General features: G+C 41.6%; 1 protein-coding gene and 1 long non-coding RNA gene across 11 annotated transcripts in view; one reads left to right on the top strand and one right to left on the bottom strand.

Moving 5' to 3' along the window:
* Positions 1–4,351, bottom strand: part of LOC131139402 (uncharacterized) — a 76,706-nt gene extending 72,355 nt beyond the window's left edge. The window contains exons 1-2 of the long non-coding RNA XR_013629672.1: positions 4,166–4,351; positions 3,819–4,004 (exon numbers count right to left, since the gene is read on the bottom strand). This is a non-coding gene — a long non-coding RNA (uncharacterized LOC131139402). The remainder of the gene's footprint in view (positions 1–3,818; positions 4,005–4,165) is intronic.
* celf6 (CUGBP Elav-like family member 6) overlaps positions 1–19,649 on the top strand; it is a 196,122-nt gene that overhangs the window by 168,676 nt on the left and 7,797 nt on the right. For 2 of the 10 annotated variants that reach the window (XM_078795696.1, XM_058089011.2), the window contains 7 exons: positions 4,172–4,315; positions 6,158–6,302; positions 11,120–11,269; positions 12,287–12,349; positions 12,758–12,838; positions 14,448–14,591; positions 19,247–19,396. In XM_078795696.1, coding sequence (XP_078651822.1) covers positions 4,172–4,315; positions 6,158–6,302; positions 11,120–11,269; positions 12,287–12,349; positions 12,758–12,838; positions 14,448–14,591; positions 19,247–19,374 — 855 coding nt within the window. In that variant the 3' untranslated portion in view covers positions 19,375–19,396. Of the gene's footprint in view, positions 1–4,171; positions 4,346–6,154; positions 6,303–11,119; positions 11,270–12,286; positions 12,350–12,757; positions 12,839–14,447; positions 14,592–19,246; positions 19,397–19,649 lie in introns of those variants that run through there. The other 8 variants (XM_058089014.2, XM_058089006.2, XR_013629670.1 and 5 more) reach the window with 7 other exon arrangements.

Genomic DNA, 19,649 nt, shown 5'->3' on the forward strand with positions numbered 1-19,649 from the left:
TATCATACATTCAATTAATTTATTACACATTCTCCATTAAGGCTCAGAGAGTTTTAATATGTCAACAAATACATTCAAACTTTCACTTATCCTTTAAAAGTATTTTTCTCCACAGGGAGATAAACTTTGTTATTATTCCTAATTAGAGAGCTTATTTCCCCTCCTGAGAGGTTCCTGCTATAATATTACATAAAGTTGTTCAAGATGCTGGAAAAATGCATGTCTGTTTACCTGTTACACATATTTTACACACAATTGAGTCACAGGACCGCAGTGATAAAGCTTAATGCCATTCTACCGGCGTAGTTGAGTTCTAATCCCTCAATTACCGCTGTGTATTGTTCCATTGCCACGTTTCCCTGGCCTATATACAATCCAATATGGGAGATTTTCACAAGTCAAGTGTGTTGTTTAAGAAATTAGATTAGTTTTTGAACCCGTGGCAAATTCCTTCGTTGTACCTGTCAAAAGTGACGGCTCCCCGTTGGCCCTTATCAAATTCCGCAAATTTATTTTCTCTCCAGGTATGAGGGCTCGTGCTGCTGGAGGTTATTATTCTGTTTGTTTGTCAGCTTGGGATTTTCTGTATTCAGTGAAAGCAGAGGCGCATTTCTTTTTTTTTTTTTTTTTTTCCCTCGTCGGCCGCCGCCCATTCCTTCATTTCCGGGACACATCTTGCTCGTGCATTTTTTATTTATTTCATTGTTAATGGAAACTGTCTATCCGTGAGACGGATCGCGCTTGAACCCGGCATCCAGGCAGAATTCTCACACTCGAGGGTGAGATTTGGGCTGGACAGAACAACGCAGTAGAGGCAGCCTCGGGGGCTTGGACCGTTCCAATTGTCACAACTCATTCATTGCGAGGTGAGCTAAAGATGAGCGAGATGAGCTAAATGCCAGGCGTTGCTGACTGCGGTTTTATTGGCGACGACGCAGACAGTCAAATGTTTGTTCATTAAATCTGACTGCCTGGCGCATTTGAATGACCACCGAAGTTGGGAAGAAAAAAAAAGGTCATAAAGTGGTGGAATCAAATTAGAACAGGCCATAAAAAACAAAAAAAAACAGTACCATGTCAGGGTATTGATTAAACTAATTGAAATGGCAGAACCAGACTGATGTCTTCTGGCCTAAGGTGCAGGATTGGTTTCATCAGACAGGATCGCATGTTCAATGAACCGTTCCCTGGAGGTCTTCCCTGCATTCTACGGCCTCATGGCTGGGAATATTCTCATTCATTCAGGTCATTGTATTCTCAGGGCATTGAATCTGAGAAGACACCTCTCATCTGCGGATCATCAGTTCATACTCAATAACTACATAGGACAACTGTAGTCTGACTTAGTTGTGGGCAAAACCGTTCATTTCAATGAACCGGATCATTCCGGTTCATTCAGTTAAAAGATCTGTTCAATTCGGTCATTTCGGTCATTTCGGTCAATTGGTTGTTAGACTGTAATTTCCCCCTGTGCATGGACCGAGTCCGCCCAGTCCGTGTCATGACTGAACGGCCGACGAGTGTCAATCACTCGGTCTCTGTCTTTCAGTCAGCTAACCCCACCCACCCACAGAACAAGGTGCGACGATAGCATAAGACAGGCAAGCACGCAGATAGTACCGCCCTGCAAAAGGAACGGTGAACTGACTCTCCAGTCAATCAAAAAAAAAAAACTGAACAGACTGAACGGGTATTTTAGGGCCGGTGACCTCATTCATTTTCTTCACAAAAAAGAACTAGTTCTTTTGACCCGTTCGTTCATGACCGACACACCATTCGTCTGACAGTCCAGTCCGATTCAATAGACAAAAGTTTGTTTCTTCATCTTCAAATGCGCAATGCGGTTGATCATACAGTATTAACTGTCTAGTGCCGCCTTGTGCATGACAAGTTTTACACTCAGCTGAAGCGTTTTTTTTTTGGGGGCTGCACGGCGGTCGAGTGGTTCGCGCTCAGACCTCACAGCTAGGAGACCATCTCTGTGTGGAGTTTGCATGTTCTCCCCGTGCATGCGTGGGTTTTCTCCGGGTACTCCGGTTTCCTCCCACATTCCAAAAACATGCTAGGTTAATTGGCGACTCCAAATTGTCCATAGGTATGAATGTGAGTGTGAATGGTTGTTTGTCTATATGTGCCCTGTGATTGGCTGGGTAAAGTAAATACTTTGGGAAGGCTGTGTCAAAGACTTCTGAGTCTTCCTTGCTTCTCGTTGGGATGAAACCAGTTCTCATACTCAATTTCTGCTCATTCACACGTGACAAACAGTTGGACTGCAACACTGGTCACTTTGTACCCCTTCGCACTTCACTCCCAAGAAACAAAGGAAAACCAAAGGACAGAATCCAACTCCCTGATCTCGTCTTTGCTTTTATGCTCTTGCTAATAATACCCAAGCTCCCTCCTTTGGCGTCCTGTGTCCTCCCGTTCCCAGCATACATTGCTTTTAATTAAACAGGAGCCAGGTCTTGGTGCTCTGTCACACAAAGAGACAACCTCCTCCGCCCTCTCGCATGACGTCTGGATGTCACACGAAGAACCGACTCTAATCTCTGTCTCTCAAATGACTTAATTGGATGCAAACTCGGAGAGCGCCGACATCAATACGGAACTGTATCTGCCATAAGGAGAAGCCATTAGTCGATACTTTGCCCTTCATATGCCGAATGGTCAGATTTAATTACCCGCAAGCTTCACCTCCAGGGCGACTGGAACTCCTATGGGATCTGGTTAAGATCACAATTCCGTCCTCGAGTTGGAAAGTTGGCAAAAGTGCACATCAATCACTGTCGTCTATTTAATGCTGACAGCTGAATAACTGCGCTCATGACGGGTCCGTATTCGGTTCCACTGCTTTATTTGATCCATGTCAAAACTTTGGAAGTCATATCATTGTCTCAATTGGACTTGTTTCAAAGAAGTTCTTTTTCCAGTTCAGGGTTTCTTCCTTTTTTCTTTGTCTCCGTCACCAAAGTGCTTGCTCATTAGGGGTTTAGTCATTGTTTTTAGGAATATCTATATGTCATATTAAAAATCATATTTAATGCGTTTTTATCCATTTTTTTGGGAGATGTGCCCAAAAATGTAACACCTAACTCGCCAGATGTTCAATTCAAATTCCTACATACCAACTGCTTCGCTTTAGAGTTTCTCCATGGTTCTTTGGACTGCATTGTTATCAACCATAAAGGCTTTTAGAATGTATTAAAACACTCTACATCGACAAGGAAGATTGTATGAAGAGCCCAAAATGAAAGTCAACAGTCGAAACGTACGAACAGCAGTTGCAGCACCCCTCTAAAAAGTGAAAGTTAAGCTTGTGCTTAACAATGTATTGTGTTTCTGCCTCTTCCAGTATTTTTCCATCAGTCATATGTACCTGGTACACAGCTTTGGTTGTGCTATGTGAGTGTGTGTCAAGAAGGTCTTGAGACACTATTAGACTAAACCTGAAAGTATAATAATAATAATAATAGTAAATAGCACTGATACGTATGTACTCAAACTCAATGATTCCTTTGCCAAACTTTGACTCCATCTTTGTGTCAAAATGAAGCGCTTTTTGAAAAATGTGATTCCTGCCCTTGATATATTTACATGAACCTATACACGATTTTGCGTTATCAGACACACAAAAAAAGCTGTATAGATTCTAATGGTTTCCAGATGCCCCAGTTTGATTCGTTTTTTTATCGAAAATTTTGCCCGGGTTTTCATACGGTCTTGCAAGCACACACAAAATCGAGTGGCCACATAAATATTTAGTACACAAAAATATTAACTTAGATCAATGTAATACGGCTAGTTAAACAGTAGCTTACCAGAAACTTTTCTTCATCGTCCTTGCTGGACCTGAAGAGCCTCACAGTTCCTTCGTCACACTTTGTCCCTTTCTCTTTCGTTGTCACTCTTGGTGTCAGTTTTGCAAAGTAGCTCTTGAGCTTGTGCTGTCCTCTTCATCAAGCAGTAGTCCAGCCTTTCGGAACCAGTTGGTGGTTTTATTTAAACTGCAAACAATAAAATAGCTGTTCTGAAGTCACGAGCTTAGAACGTGATTACAAATTAGCCGCATCCTTGGGTTTTTTTTACAACAAAAATTTTGTTTTTTGCAAGTGTCAACAGCGTAGTAAAGAAGGTGAGGAACACTACTGAAATTTCTCTCGCTTACCTATAGGGGGCCTCGTCCAGCCTGGTGGTCAAATTCGCAGACACGGACAAGGAGAGGACTCTTCGTAGGATGCACCAGATGGCGGGTCAGCTCGGCATCTTCAGTCCCATGACCATCCAGTTTGGGGCCTATGGCGCCTACTCTCACGCTGTAAGTCTCAGCCCGGCGGGGGAGGAGACGGTGAGCTTGAAAAAAAATAAAACAAACAAATAAATATGTGTCATTTTAAGATTTGACTTCACTTGTTTGCCACCAGGAATGTACTTTTTGTATTTGTATAAGACACTCACTGGACACAACATTTGGTCTACGTGGCCCAAAAGAGATCCCGATACAAGAACGGTATGACTTATTTGGTGAAAAACATGACTGCAATGGGGTAAAACTGCACTGCATCATATTAGGAACATGTTTTTAATGATGGCACAGTTATGAAGCTGAAAAATCACCAACAAGTGACGTGTGCTTCAGTGCCATTAAGTGAAAGACAATTGAATGACTCTAAAATGTGAATTGGTTGTGTAATAAAATATTTAAACATGAAATAAATAACAAGGCATTGAAATCATATTCCATATCTAAATATATTTCATTATATTCAATTTAATAAATTAACAAAATTATATTTATGTATTTATTATTTATGTATTTATTTAATTATTGATTTATTTTTATTTCAATTGCCTTTAAATTGATTTAATTATACCATACAATCAATGCTTATATTTCCAATAACTCAATATTATAACTAAATATTTCCAAAAACTCAATGCACTCAATTTCGCCTCTTGCTTCAAGACACGATTAACAAACAAATTCCACCAAATTCTAAATGACCAAATAATTGATGATGCTTCCCATGTCTATTTTGGTACACTAAATATATTGTATATTTTGGTATACTGCAGCTCCAGTATCATTGTGTGCAGGTGTACCTAATGTTGTGGCTGGTGAGTGCATATTTTAGATAATGATGCTACAATGTTTTTGATTGTGTTTTATTATCCTTGAATATTTATATGGTACTATATACTGTACATAACTGCAGGATTTCCCAAGTGTTGACTGATAAATTGTGTGCCTGCTTGATGATCAGTAAAACAGATTTTACTGTGAAATTGGTTCTGAAAATTAACCCACAACTAAGTGTAACGGTACATAGTATATTTATTATATGATATAGTGGCATGCAGAGTTTCAAAGTGGTACACGTGAAGTTAGGGAAAGGAGGTGTAACCGCCCACTAAAATAGAGTGCACAATAGAGTGCAGCCCAGCCTTTGGGTAGCGTGAATCATCATTTTTTAAAAACTGTATACAGTATAGTCAACCATGAATATGATGTACCCTTACACTACTATCTCATGACTCATTTTGGTCCCAATACTCAGTTTGGGAACCCCCGTATTACGCAATTGTGTGCCTACTTTAGTGAATTCTAATTCCACTGTAAGCACATCTTGCCTTTTCAACATTTTCCCTAATTTTTCTTGACACTCCAGAATCAAAAAGAGCATGTCACAAGTGTGAACCTATACCCCCCCCCCACCCCCACCACCACGACTTCATATTCACACATGAAAGTCACAGCCCGAGTTAGAAGTCTGTGAGATTTTGCACTCACAAGGTAGTTAACAACTCAACCTGACAGGTGAGAATCGCCCACTCGCTATCTTTCTCCACTCACTCCCGGCATTGCATGTACAGTGTGTATATAGATGCATGCATTGATGGCGTGGCGGTACAATAGCGGTACACGAGGCCAGCGTCAGGGTAACTGCAAAATGATGCTGCGGGGGCATCAACAACAAGCTCGTCTCGGTCCAAGAAAGAACAAGGCGCGGGCCAAGTAAACAGAGATGTGAGCGTAAACACGTTCTGCTCCCGCGGCTATTTCACCCTCCTCTCCATCTCTGTCTCTGTCCTTCCTCCCCTCCCCATCCCCATCCCCCCCCTCCCGCCCCGTCCCCGCTGATCTTTAATCCTACAGCAGATGATGCAACAGCAAGCAGCCCTGATGGCAGCAACACAAGGGTCCTACCTGAACCCCATGGCGGCCATCGCTGCCGCGCAAATGCAGCAAATGGCAGCTTTCAATGTCAACGGCCTGGTGGCCACGCCCATGACACCATCCTCAGGTACGGGTACCTCGTCACCGGTGTACTGGAACACCTTCTCAGGGTTCTTGCATGTCTTCTGAGGTTAAATTCAATGTATTTACACAAAAGAATGCAATTGTAACCTTCAAGTACTTGAAGGTTACAATTCTTGAACCAGTCATGATGTGCTATATATATCACTATATTGACACTTACTATGGTACCCATTATGGCATTGTATGGTCATATCACCTCGTACTTTGGTACGGGACAAAAAATTACAAAATTTAAAAATAAAAAAAACAACAAAAAAAATTAAACTGTATTATGGAAAGCAGGAAGTGAACAAATGTAACAGTTACTGATTGTAAAAGTACCAGCTGGAGGGGTAGGATTTAATAAGCTTTGCTTCTTCCTACTCCTTTTGGACATGTGGAACTGGGAACTGATTATGTGATGCATTCAATTGTAATCTGAAATAAAACCATTATCATTACCATAAACTTCTCACACCTGACACGGTTCATGTGGCTGGTGAGATATGTACTTTGACCCAAGACCTTGAAATAGGAAACCAGTGCAGATATCTAAGCACAGGACTTCTATGGTCATAGTTTCTGGTTCTAGTCCGGACTCGAGCAGCAGCATTCTGGATATGCTGAGGCTGGTTTAAAGCTCATTTCAAGACCCCGGTGTGGGGGTTGTTACGGTAGTTTAACCTGCTGGGGACAAAGACATGGATTAGTCTCTCTAAATATGGCTGAGACACGATTCCCTTGAGTTTTACTATGTTTTTTAAGGTGGTAAAAAACTGATGATGTTATTGATTTAATGTGGCTGTTAGGGTTTAGATGTGGGTCCATTACTACCTTTAGATTTCGTTAACGTGATGATAAGGTTTTAGAGCAGGGGTCTCAAACTCAATTTACTTGGGGGCCACTGCAGCTAGGGTCTGGGCGAGACTGGGCCGCATCAGGTTTTCCAAAAAAAACAAACCCAAAAAAACGCATTTATGAATGAATAAACTTCGCTTTGGTTCCAATTTTCTACAAGAAAAGCTCTAATAAAACATTCCACTGTTCTCAAATATCTTACTTTTTATTTTTCTACACAAAATAAGATGAAAAATAAATAAACAAATCAAGAATAAAGAAAATCAATCAATCAGTAATAAATAAATAAATATAATAATAACAATAAAACGGCAAATAATAAAAACTTAAGAAACCAAATTATTTTTTCAGATTAAAATGAACAAAGCATTATTAGAGCCCTGTAGACATGACAAAACACGACTATAGTCACATTTATACTCTTTTTATTTACAACATATTACAACTGCAGGGTCTTGAGACACATGCTAACTCGCAAACTAGAGAGCTAGCGACCTAAACGGCAGCCTTCAAGTTATTTCCTTTAAACTTAAATAGCCAAAAACTTACCACTTCCACACGGATAGGGAGGATAACTATTAACAGTTATTTAACCTTTAACATGAACATTAATCAAACGTAATAATTTTTTCTGGGTACATGATTACCATACAGCATCCATATCAAACTTGCGCGGGCCGCACTAACATTAAACTTTCATATCAAGGCGGGGGCCTCAAACTAGTGTCCTGTGTGCCACATTTGGCCCGTGGGCCGCATGTTTGAGACCCCTGTTTTAGAGTCTCAAGGTGGCTCATAACACTTTGTCTTTTTTTCTGTAGGGCAAAGACAATGATGAGCTGGAAAAAATGTTTTTTTTTTTCGGAACAGTAGTGGATGTCAGACATAAGGCTGCTGTTTGAACAAAGCCTACATATCCACTCTATTTAAATAAAATAATAAAGTACTTATATTGAAAGTTTCATCACAATTTCAGGAATCCAGTAACTCAACAATATTGAACAAAAAAATGTCGACAAAGGTGTTTGCTTCTCTTCCCGCTAATGCTTGCTAGCTTAACAGACAGATAACAGATTCTCAATAAAGACTCTGTCCGAGTTCCGTTTCAGAACATTTTACTTTAAAGCCCTGTAAAACATATATATATAAAGCGTATAAATTGTGAATTATATAATAATAAAATACATTATCTGTGAATTAAATGAAATGCGCTAAACTCAATGGAAATTTACATTGAAAATCCCACATACAAATTAGCTAACTATTAGCATTTTTGATTTAACAACAAATATAAACAATTAAATAGATTAGAACATTTAAACGTAACAATCCAACTGTAATACTCAGCAGTACTACTGTAATACTCAGTAATACTCGCCACATTCAACATTTTAATGGCAGTCAACTACACAGCGCCACCTATAGACGACACCCTCCTGAAGAAGAACATGCAACCCACTTTTGGGGGTTTAAAACAGTATATACCGGAGTTCTACCCCCCCCCCCCCCCCCCCCCCACACACATATTTCATCTAGAATCTATGTAAGCACTTTATAAACCTTGAAAACAGAATATATAAAAAAAAAGAAGGAGAAGTATTTGTAAGCATTTCCAGCACACATAGAGGCAGCCATTTTTACTGCAAGCGGCTGTAACAAATTCATCCGCGGCCTTTCTCCATGTGCCCTTGTTACATTTTTTAAGGCTCAAGGAAGCCAACCGAGCCTTTGCGTTGAAGGAGGCCTGACGTGAGGACATGTACAGCATTCCCTCGCATTCATCGGCAGACGCATTATACCTCTCCCTCTCTCATTATCTCTCACCGCCTTGCTGTCAGTCGCTCGCTCCACGCCTCTGTGACAGTGTCATCCGGGGAACGCCGCCAATCCTGATGACTTTGGATGCAGAGTCCTTGGCTTAGCAAATATAAGAGCAGAAAGATTTGCGCTCGATAATCCCGGACCTGGGTCTGATTTACCTTTTCGGCCGTTGTCACGAACGGCTTTGACGGCTCGACACTAAGTAGGCAGGCCGCCTTGAAAGGCAGGGTCATCGCTAATGTATTAAATAAAGTGGCTCCACGCCGTACGGAGCATTTGTAATCCATAAGGCCTACATATATCAGGTAGCGCCTATGAAACGTAATCCCAAATGCCTTAAATGTCCTTCGTCTGGGATTAGAAAAATAACAAAAATCCATCAGCACAAAAGGCCGCTGACAAGGTGACACCATGAAGCATGAGTAGTGAAGATACAGCATCCTAAATCCAAAGCATGTTCTGCGATATTCTCATATTTAAATCTTACATTTGGGTCAGTGGATGATTACCATTTTCAAATATGCACCAGCATTCTTCCATTTCCTTAAATGATGCTAATCCAGGTTTTATATATGATCTGATTGGGATTTGGACTGTTAGTGGAAGGATATTTTGATGGGATTCATTCACCAATAATAACGAATATGAAGCCGAAAGAAAAGCGTACCACTGAACGCGGTTTCGATGTGGCGTAATCCTTCATTAATCACGATGAAATGGTTCTGGACCGACGGCAGTAAGATTCATTCTTTATAAATTTAATATTTTTGTAGTAATGGCATAGAAAACTTGTTTACGATCTTCAACATCATTAGAGACTTCAAAAATATACATTCGAATTACCCATTTGGATTTAAATGAAATGTTCGGGAATTCCTGGAAATGGGATATGGAAGAACTCATTACATTATAGAGGCGATCCGGATTACCGTCTGAATTAAAAAAAAAAATTAAGGATTCTCTAACATTGGAAAATGGGACCATTTTTGGCACTTGTGCATAAAGTTCCAACAGGTTCTACAAAAATACCGATCCAAAATACTGGTTCTACCATATCTTACTTAATGTGTGGAAATATGGGGTAATAACTATAAAAGCAATCTTCACTTGCTAAATGTACTGCAAAAAAGGCCAGTAAGGCTAATTCATAATGCCGCCTACAGAGAACATACTAACTCCTTATTTCTAAAAACACAAATACTTCAACTTTCTGATATAATTAATCTTCAAACAGCTAAAATAATGCATAAGGCAAAAAAAATAACCAATTACTTAAAAATGTCATCCAATACTTCTCTACAAGGGAGGAGAAATATGATCTCAGGGAAGAAGTACATTTGAAACACATATGCTAGGACTACGTGAAAAAGCCATAGCATTTCAGTATGTGGAATTGAACTATGGAATGGATTGAGTAAGACCCTTAAACAATGCACAACGATGAGCCAATTCAAGAAACAATACAAGCAGTTGATGTTTGCTAAATACAAGGATGAAGAGTCTTGAACCAGTCATGATGTGCTATATATATCACTATATTGACACTTACTATGGTACCCATTATGTCATTGGATGGTCATATCACCTCGTACTTTGGTACGTGACAAAAAATTAAATTAAATTAAATTAAATTAAATTAAATTAAATTAAATTAAATTAAATTAAATTAAATTAAATTAAATTAAATTAAATTAAATTAAATTAAATTAAATTAAATTGTAAAAGTACCAGATGGAGGGGTAGGATTTAATAAGCTTTGCTTCTTCCTACTTCTTTTGGACATGTGGAACTGTGAACTGATTATGTGATGCAACCATTACCATTACCATTACCATTACCATTACCATTACCATTACCATTACCATTACCATTACCAAAAAAATGTAGATTATGTTGGTGCTTCTTCAGTTATTATTACAATATGCCTGCTGTGAGATCATTTAAACCTGCAATAAAAGCCTGTTGTTTTGGCAAACAAGTTTGGTTTTCATATTTTTTGTTATTGTATTTTCATTAATTTTGCTATTTTTATGTTTATTTTTAATATAAAAAAAATGAACCACAATATGGCTGAAACACACACAAACAGTAATCCATTTTTGGATTTTAATTTTTGTAAATTTCTCCTTTTCACATTTACAGGCACCAGCACACCCCCGGGCATCGCTGCGACAGCCGTCCCCAGCATAGCCACCCCCATCGGAGTCAACGGATTCAGCGCCCTGGCCCCCCAAAGCAACGGGCAGCCCACATCAGAGCCCATCTACACCAACGGCATTCACCCATACCCAGGTGAGTTTGCAGCAACGATTTGTTGTCGTTGTAACCATGACAACATCACTTGATTAACGACACGTCTCCTGTGACAAGTTGAGTTGTGTCACATGCTTCGTTTTAAAAGTTGACAGGAGGTCTTTCCCCTCCCCCCACTTTACCCTCCGGTGACATGTCTTTTTGATTTGAAGCGTTTTAAGCTTCAGGGGCCAGTCAGCTGAGACTTTGGCAGATTTCTGAGCGGCCGACCCCACTATGATGATGAATCCATCATTTCATCCTTCAATCCATTCTGGTTAATTTGACGTGTGTCAGCCTGTCCTCGGCTCCTTGATGCTGTCTGGGAATGATTCCTGGAGAAGTGACAGGACTCCCACTCCCCTGCGTGTGCATTATGCAAAGAGAGCGGCCATTGTAATCAACTACAAAGTGGTTTGTTTGGCACCCTTATTAATATTTGATGCAAACATCTGGGTCGAACAGGCAATTTTGAAGAACTGAGGGAGATGACAACCCGAATATCCGCCAACTCTCGGTACGATCTTGCACCCCTCCCTCTGATGGGTCCCAGCAGTCAATTTCGCCAGATTGCCACAAAGCGCTGCCATTGACTTTCGGCTCGCCACGGGTAAAGTTTGGAACGGTAACCGCTTTGCATGTCGGCATGAGGTTTGTAGGCGGGTTGGCAATAGTTGCGACAGTGACATGAGAGTCGACGTGCGATACCGCATTGCAATAAATAGCCCGGCTCGTTCTGTCAAAAACCGCTGAGTTGAAAATGATCATCGGGAAAAAAAACCAAATAAAAGTCGGTCATGTAAACACCCTCGACAGACTGCAACGTGTCTAGCTCCACCCTTTATGTAGTTGTCCCATATGGCACCGTGGTAGGGTACTCATCAGTTTATATCTTGGTACTCTTTCACAGTCTGAACCACACGGAACCATCTGTACTGCCCGAGTGGAAAACAGATCCTCTCTTGACCATTCTCCATACCCTCTTTGTTTCCCCACCTGCCCCTGCCTCTCTTGCAGCACAGAGTCCGACGGTGGCCGACCCTCTCCAGCAGGCTTATGCCGGCGTCCAACACTACGCAGGTGATCCGTCTGTCGGCCATCCTCCTGTCGTTACTCGCTCACTCCATCTGCGCTTCTCTCTCTCTGTGTTTGTCACACTATGACAAGTAAAGATAGCTGTAATTACAACCGGGATTAGGCTGCTTTACATTAGGATTTGCAAAGGATTTTTGACTTGATTCTACACCATCACACACACAAAAAAAAAGTGTTGTCATTCTAAAAATACACAAAAAGCCGACGATTTGACTTGTCATAGCCATAACACCAGAAACGACTTCCTCACCGCCGTCTCATTAACATACCACGTCTTTCCTCACACTTATTTTGTTGCATCCAGTGTAAAACAATAAATAAAAAACATGCACATGTGAGAAATTCCCCCGCTTGTTCTTGCTTTATCTGTCCCCCCCTCCCCTTTTGTAACAGCAGCCTACCCAGCCGCCTATGCGCCAATCAGCCAAGCGTTCCCACAGCAACCGACCATCATCCCCCAGCAACAAAGGGAAGGTAAGAGCGAGCGAACCACCCAAGATAAAAAGGTGATAATTGCCGTGTTCTATTCTCATATTGCTGCGCTGTTTTGAATTAGCAACACAAGAGAAAGAGAAGCGGAAAAAAAAAAAAACGGCTCCGCATTTAAAGAACATTAACGTCGAAACGAAAAGTTACTCTGTCATTATTCAACAAGCGCAGTAATTCAAACTCGGACTGCTTAATCAGTCCATTACAATGTGTTTAAGTGGTTATAAATATTCATCAGATTAATTATCGGCACGCATAATCATTTAGCGCCATTCCTAGAGTAAGAGCGCTCACTCAAGCGGACCCTGGCATCACATGTACGCTGGATGTACGCCGACGCCAAATTACTCTTTTTGACAATGTTTCTCACGTCTCAATTATTCATCTGTATGATTGTATGTTGGAGACATTTTGGAGTTGGAGCTACATGAATATTCCATATCGGAACGATGAATGAAATGAAGCGTTACCAAAGCAGGGGAATTGCATGCCGGAACCGGAACCTGGAATTGTATGAATACAGAATCCATTCATATCACGTGGACATCGTAATGTTATTGGTGACTAACTGAGCCTTGAAGGAAGTAACGCAAACTGGAGTGCGATACTTGGCAGCGACCAGCAGAGGCATCGTTGATGCAGTTTCAATGTGTTTGCTGACTAAGGAAGCGCTACATGATCATGTGCAACCATCCTGGTTCAGCCAGCTCTGCGTTCTGCCCTGAGGTCAAACCAAGGTCTGCAGAATGATAGTCAAGAGCACTAGCCGTTGAGCTAAAAACGACCAGCAGAGGCATCGTTGATGCAGTTTCAATGTGTTTGCTGACTAAGGAAGCGCTACATGATCATGTGCAACCATCCTGGTTCAGCCAGCTCTGCGTTCTGCCCTAAGGTCAAACCGAGATCTGCAGAATGATAGTCAAGAGCGCTAGCCGTTGAGCTAAAAACGACCAGCAGAGGCATCGTTGATGCAGTTTCAATGTGTTTGCTGACTAAGGAAGCGCTACATGATCATGTGCAACCATCCTGGTTCAGCCAGCTCTGCGTTCTGCCCTAAGGTCAAACCGAGATCTGCAGAATGATAGTCAAGAGCGCTAGCCGTTGAGCTAAAAACGACCAGCAGAGGCATCGTTGATGATGATCATGTGCAACCTTCCTGGTTCAGCCAGCTCTGCGTTCTACCCTGGGGTCAAATGATAGCAGAATGATAGTTGAGAGCGCTAGCCGTTGAGCTAAAAACCCGGGCTGTCAACTTGACTTATAGCAAGACTCTTAAGGTTGTGTATAGTATGTTCAGTTTCACACAAACGTAGATTAAGCTGCTGGATGCTCGGACAGTTGAATCATTATTGGATTATTATTGGAGTTAGTAACAAATCAGGAGGTTTCCTACAGCCGGAGTCGCCGATAACAGTAAATCATGAAAAAAATAGCACTGAATCACTATCAACGTATGTTTTAATTACGTTGTCGGATTAATGACCATCACTTTTCTGGCCCAACCCTCATTGCTGTTTTTATGATGTTTATCAGTCAGAGAGAGCTTCTTGTTTATGTGGAACCGTAACCTCTTTGCATCTTCTCTCTTCACCAGGGCCAGAGGGTTGCAACCTGTTTATTTATCACCTGCCCCAGGAATTCGGTGACGCCGAGCTAATGCAAATGTTCCTCCCTTTCGGCAACGTCATCTCTGCGAAGGTCTTTGTGGACAGAGCCACCAATCAGAGCAAATGTTTTGGTGAGTTAAAGTGGAGACGGTGACAGCAGGGAGGGGGCGAGTGTGTGTGTGTGTGGTGGGATGGTGTGTGTGTGTGTGTACTCTTTCTAACTCAAGCCGTCACAATGGCGTGTGTTTTGAAATCTTATCACGCCCCTTGTTTCCTCTCCTGCAATTAGTGTTTGGGTTTGCTTTTTCTTTTTAATTGCCAGTGTCTATCCTAATCAAGCTGCAATTAACATTTTAAAGGTGGTGTTTCATGCCACTCAGGAAAAAAGGAGGGGGGGGGTGAGGAAAGAGACAGAGCCTTTCATCAAACAGCAGTAGGGGAGGGAGAGATCAGCACTTAAACAACAATAATAATAATAATGTGTCACATCATTTATTTATTACTGATTGATTGATTTTCTTTATTCTTGATTTGTTTATTTATTTTTCATCTTATTTTGTAGAGAAATAAAAAGTAAGATATTTGAGAACAGAGCTTTTATTGTAGAAAATCGGAACCAAAGCAAAGTTTTTTTATTTTTTTTTGTTTTTAATAAATGCGTTTTGGGTTTTTTTGGAAAACCTGATGCGGCCAAACCTGGCCCAGACCCTAGCTCCAGTGGCCCCCCAAGTAAATTGAGTTTGAGACCCCTGCGCTAGACTCTTTCAGTCCCACCTAGGTTGCATCTTGTAAGTCGGCAAAATTGTAATTTAAGATAAAATTACTGCATTATTGACATCTCTTCTATTCCAATCAACATCCATATCCACTGCTCTACCCGAGATAGACCACGCTAATTAAAGCCAGCAGCATTCCACCATCCCTCCTCCTTCCCTGATCTCCCACACAGCAGACCAGTTCATCAGGGTGGAGGCGGTGCAGGTGGAATCCATGAGCTTAAAGAGATAATAATAGACTGGTGTGGACCTTGCTGTTGATTCAGTTGGACAGCAGCACCCAGGAGAGAAGCCAGAAAGACTGCCGGCATTGGCTTTCTTTCAACTCCTCTTCTACACGCCTGTCTATGAGAGAGGGAGGCGCTCTTCCACCCTACCCCCCCCCCCTACATTCATCCTCTCTCTTTCTGTCCGTCACCCCATGGCAGACGAAGTAAAACGGGGGCGGCGACCCTCCTTCCCCCCCGCTCCGAAGCGTGTATTTAAACTAAAAAAAAAAAAAATCAAAACAAAGTGAGCGCATTATTCTTTCTGAAGGTTTCTTTTCTTTTAATAGCAGAAGCCTGGAGGCTCTTTTTGTAAGACATTACCAAAGTAGACAGAAGATGGCATACATTCCTGGTATAAAAGGAAAAAAAGGTATTCAAGAATAATTAATGTTAGTGTGCTGAAGCTTAAAGGCCGTTGTGTTAACATGATGGGCTATTAAGAAAAATACTACATATGTGTGACAATGGAGATAGTACAACGTGTAAATGAAGGTTTTAAATAAAACACTACCTTACAAGTGAATTGAGGTACTGCTCAAGATGTTGGGGTGTCACGAGGCATTCGAGGCCATACACGAGATTGAAACTACGAGACAAAAATTACAATGTAATATTTAAAACTATATATTGTAATTAATGAATTTAATGTCTATGTTACACTCTGCTACCAGTCCTGCTAACCTCCGCCCACTAAGACACTAAAACACTGCATTACAAAAAAAAGGGCTCACACCGTTCATGCCATTGTTCTATGTAACAAAATTCGCCATGGTGCTGAAAACAATGAGTTTGAACTCAGGCGACGAGGAAAACAGACGCGCATAAACATGGCGATATATTGAAGCCGGCAAAATTATGTAATTAATTTTCATTTTTTGTGCAATTAATTGATTAATTTACACATCTCACATCTCCCCATAGGGCTGCATGGTGGTCGAGTGGTTAGTGCGCAGTCCTCACAGCTAGGAGACCCGAGTTCGATTTCCCATGCATGCGTGGGTTTCCTCCCACATTCCAAAAACATGCTAGGTTAATCGGCGACTCCAAATTGTCCATAGGTATGAATGTGAGTGTGAATGGTTGTTTGTCTATACGTGCCCTGTGATTGGCTGGCGACCAGTCCAGGGTGTACCCCGCCTCTCGCCCGAAGACAGCTGGGATAGGCTCCAGCACCCCCTGCAACACTCGTGAGGAAAAGCGGTACAAACAGCTAGGAGACCCGAGTTCGATTCCGCCCTTGGCCATCTCTGTGTGGAATTTGCATGTTCTTTCCATGCATGCGTGGGTTTCCTCCCACATTCCAAAAACATGCTAGGTTAATTAGCGACTCCAAATTGTCCATAGATATGAATGTGAGTGTGAATGGTTGTTTGTCTATATGTGCCCTGTGATTGGCTGGCCACCAGTTCAGGGTGTCCAGTTGCTTGTTTGAACCTCCACCTTTGGGTATATTATATACACTTCAAATTACGCCAGTTTTTATTCACTATCTCATCCCACGGTTTTCACACGGTTCAAACCATTCCAGCATCAACATTTTTTCAACTCTTCCATCAGGACTCTTTTGGAAAAGTGGTTAGCGCAGCTAAGAGACCTGAGTTTGATTCCACCCTCGGGCATCTCCCCCGTGTTCTCCCCGTTTCCTCCCACATTCCAAAAACATGCTAGGTTAATTGGCGACTCCAAATTGTCCATCGGTATGAATGTGAGTGTGAATGGTTGTTTGTCTATATGTGCCCTGTGATTGGCTTGGAAACTTGGAAAACAACCAATTAAATAATATTCATAAAGTTTGTGGTAAACTTGCCGTCCTCTCCACCTCTTCCCAAAACTCAGACTTCCTATCACCGCTTCTTGGCACGAGGATGTAAATGTGAGGTATGGCGATTCATTAAATCCAGTTGGTAGGATCAGGAGTGTGTTGGGAGGTGGAAGTACAGGGTGGTGTTGGGGGGGGGGGGGATCACTGCCAACTGACAGGTCCTTGCCTGCTCCGTTTGTTTAAAGGGTTTGTAAAAGCAGCAGCCTTATCTCATCCGTACTGACAAAAGCCTGCCCTCTACCCCCAAATTAAATTGGACCCATAGCCGTGTGATGAAATCAGCTGGCAGGCGGAAAATTCGGGCCGTCAATCACGGCGGTGTCTGATAAGAAGAGCAGGCGTGGAGTCCCGGTGTGGAAACCTGTGCTCTCATTGCGCCTCGACACCCGGGTTGATAACTCAGTGCTGCAGGCGTCTACATCCGGCAACCCTTGCAACCCCCGAGCACCCACGGATCGAATCTTGTCCCAACCGGATGCCGAGAAAACTGTAATACGTATAGCAGGTCGGTGTGTCACCTTTTAATCTCGCGAGATCTTGGTACACCCCAAAAAGTAAGACTAATGCGTAATATGCATGTAGTAGTGGAAGTGATGCACCTCTTTCTGGTTGCTGTGGTACACTACACAGATGCCCCCCTGATTTCCCCAAGGGCCCGGGTGGCGGACATTATATATGTGTGCTCTAGTAAATTGTGAATTACATCCACACTCACAATGAATCAATTATATATTAAATGCTTGTGCGTGGCCAAACGTCCCGTGGGATTTATTTCAATGTAAAACCCCAAAATAAAGGTTGCACCTACATTTTCGGGAAATCAGGACGCTTGGCATTGACACATGGCAAGCCCTCCGTCGACACAGTTTTCCAAAAACCCATACTTTTAATACCAGTTTATAAATGTTAGTGTTTTCAGGCTCCAAAATGCCAATAAAAACAAAACAGGCATAATATTTATTAAGCTAGTACGTGGGCATTCATGTAGTGGACATTGTTATGAAAGTTTTATTATTATTTCGGTCAATTACTTATGGCCAATTAGTTGTTAAGTCCATCAAATACAGACCAATCTTGCTCATATTGTGGTAATCAGTCCGCTAAATGTGTGTGCCAAATTTTGTAGCGAGCCGGCAAAATACCCTAAAGCAGGGGTCGGCAACCCAAAATGTTGAAAGAGCCATATTGGACCAAAAAAAAACAAAAAATAAACGACTAAGTTGGCTACAAATACATAATGAGCCTTCATGATTAAATGTTTATTTTCCCTGCAGCGCATCCTGTAGGAATGACGCACCATGTGACTATTATGTTGTACGATGCCCCCTCAAGTTCAACTTCATTACAATATTAATACATTATTTTTCATTACTTTGATTAAATTAATCCGATTTTTTATGTAATTTTTATTTTGAGGATTCAAAGAAACAACAAAATGGAACTTTCTTTTTCCATTTTCAAACATTTTACAAAAAGTTCCAGGGAGCCACTAGGGCGACACAAAAGAGGGTTGCGGGTTGCCGACCCCCACCCTAAAGTTATAGTAGGTTCTTTACTGAAGCAAACTGAATTTATATACTTTTTAAAAAACTAATACAGTGCAGTCATGGAATTTGAAGCGCAAATCGGCGGTATAATTTTTTTTCTGTTGTCTGGTTCTCTGTTCCCGTTCAGCTTTGAGTTTCTTATAGCCTTTGATTGTATTAGCCGCCTTATTAGCCTTTGTTCAATTGTATGTAATCTTTTCCTAATGCTGAGATTTTCAATTAATATGTGGAAAAGAGAAAACAATGAGCTTTTGTCTCATTGTTGCAAGTTAAAAGGGTCCTCCATTCAAACACTTGTCTTCCCTGCTCTTCCTCCCGTCACTCTTTCCTTTTCTCCTTTGTCCCCGCCCCCCATCTGTGTTCTGGTCTCAGGCTTTGTGAGTTTTGATAACCCATCCAGCGCCCAAGCTGCCATCCAGGCCATGAACGGCTTTCAAATAGGCATGAAGAGGCTGAAGGTGCAGCTAAAGCGGCCAAAGGACGCCAACCGACCTTACTGACTGGTCTGCAGTCTGGACGAAGGTATGAGGACTCATGTAGCGCAAGGTGATGACTTTGCTTTGTTGTTGTAGTACAAAAGGCTGAAGCTGAATAGAAAAATATATTCCCACTTTGTCCCTGTGTGTGGGACTGAACGTGTTTTGACATCGGGTCAATTTTCCTGTTACGATATTACACATTACCAGCTTCACGGGAGCTTATCGGGTTGCCCCCCCTAAACGAGAGAATTGTCGTATGTGAGGGATTTGGAGTTTCCCATTATTTACTGCGAGAT

Source organism: Doryrhamphus excisus, linkage group LG13 (assembly GCF_037039965.1).
Source record: "Doryrhamphus excisus strain RoL-2023G ecotype Guam linkage group LG13, RoL_Dexc_Guam_v1.1, whole genome shotgun sequence".
In the NCBI taxonomy this organism is placed as follows: domain Eukaryota; kingdom Metazoa; phylum Chordata; class Actinopteri; order Syngnathiformes; family Syngnathidae; genus Doryrhamphus; species Doryrhamphus excisus.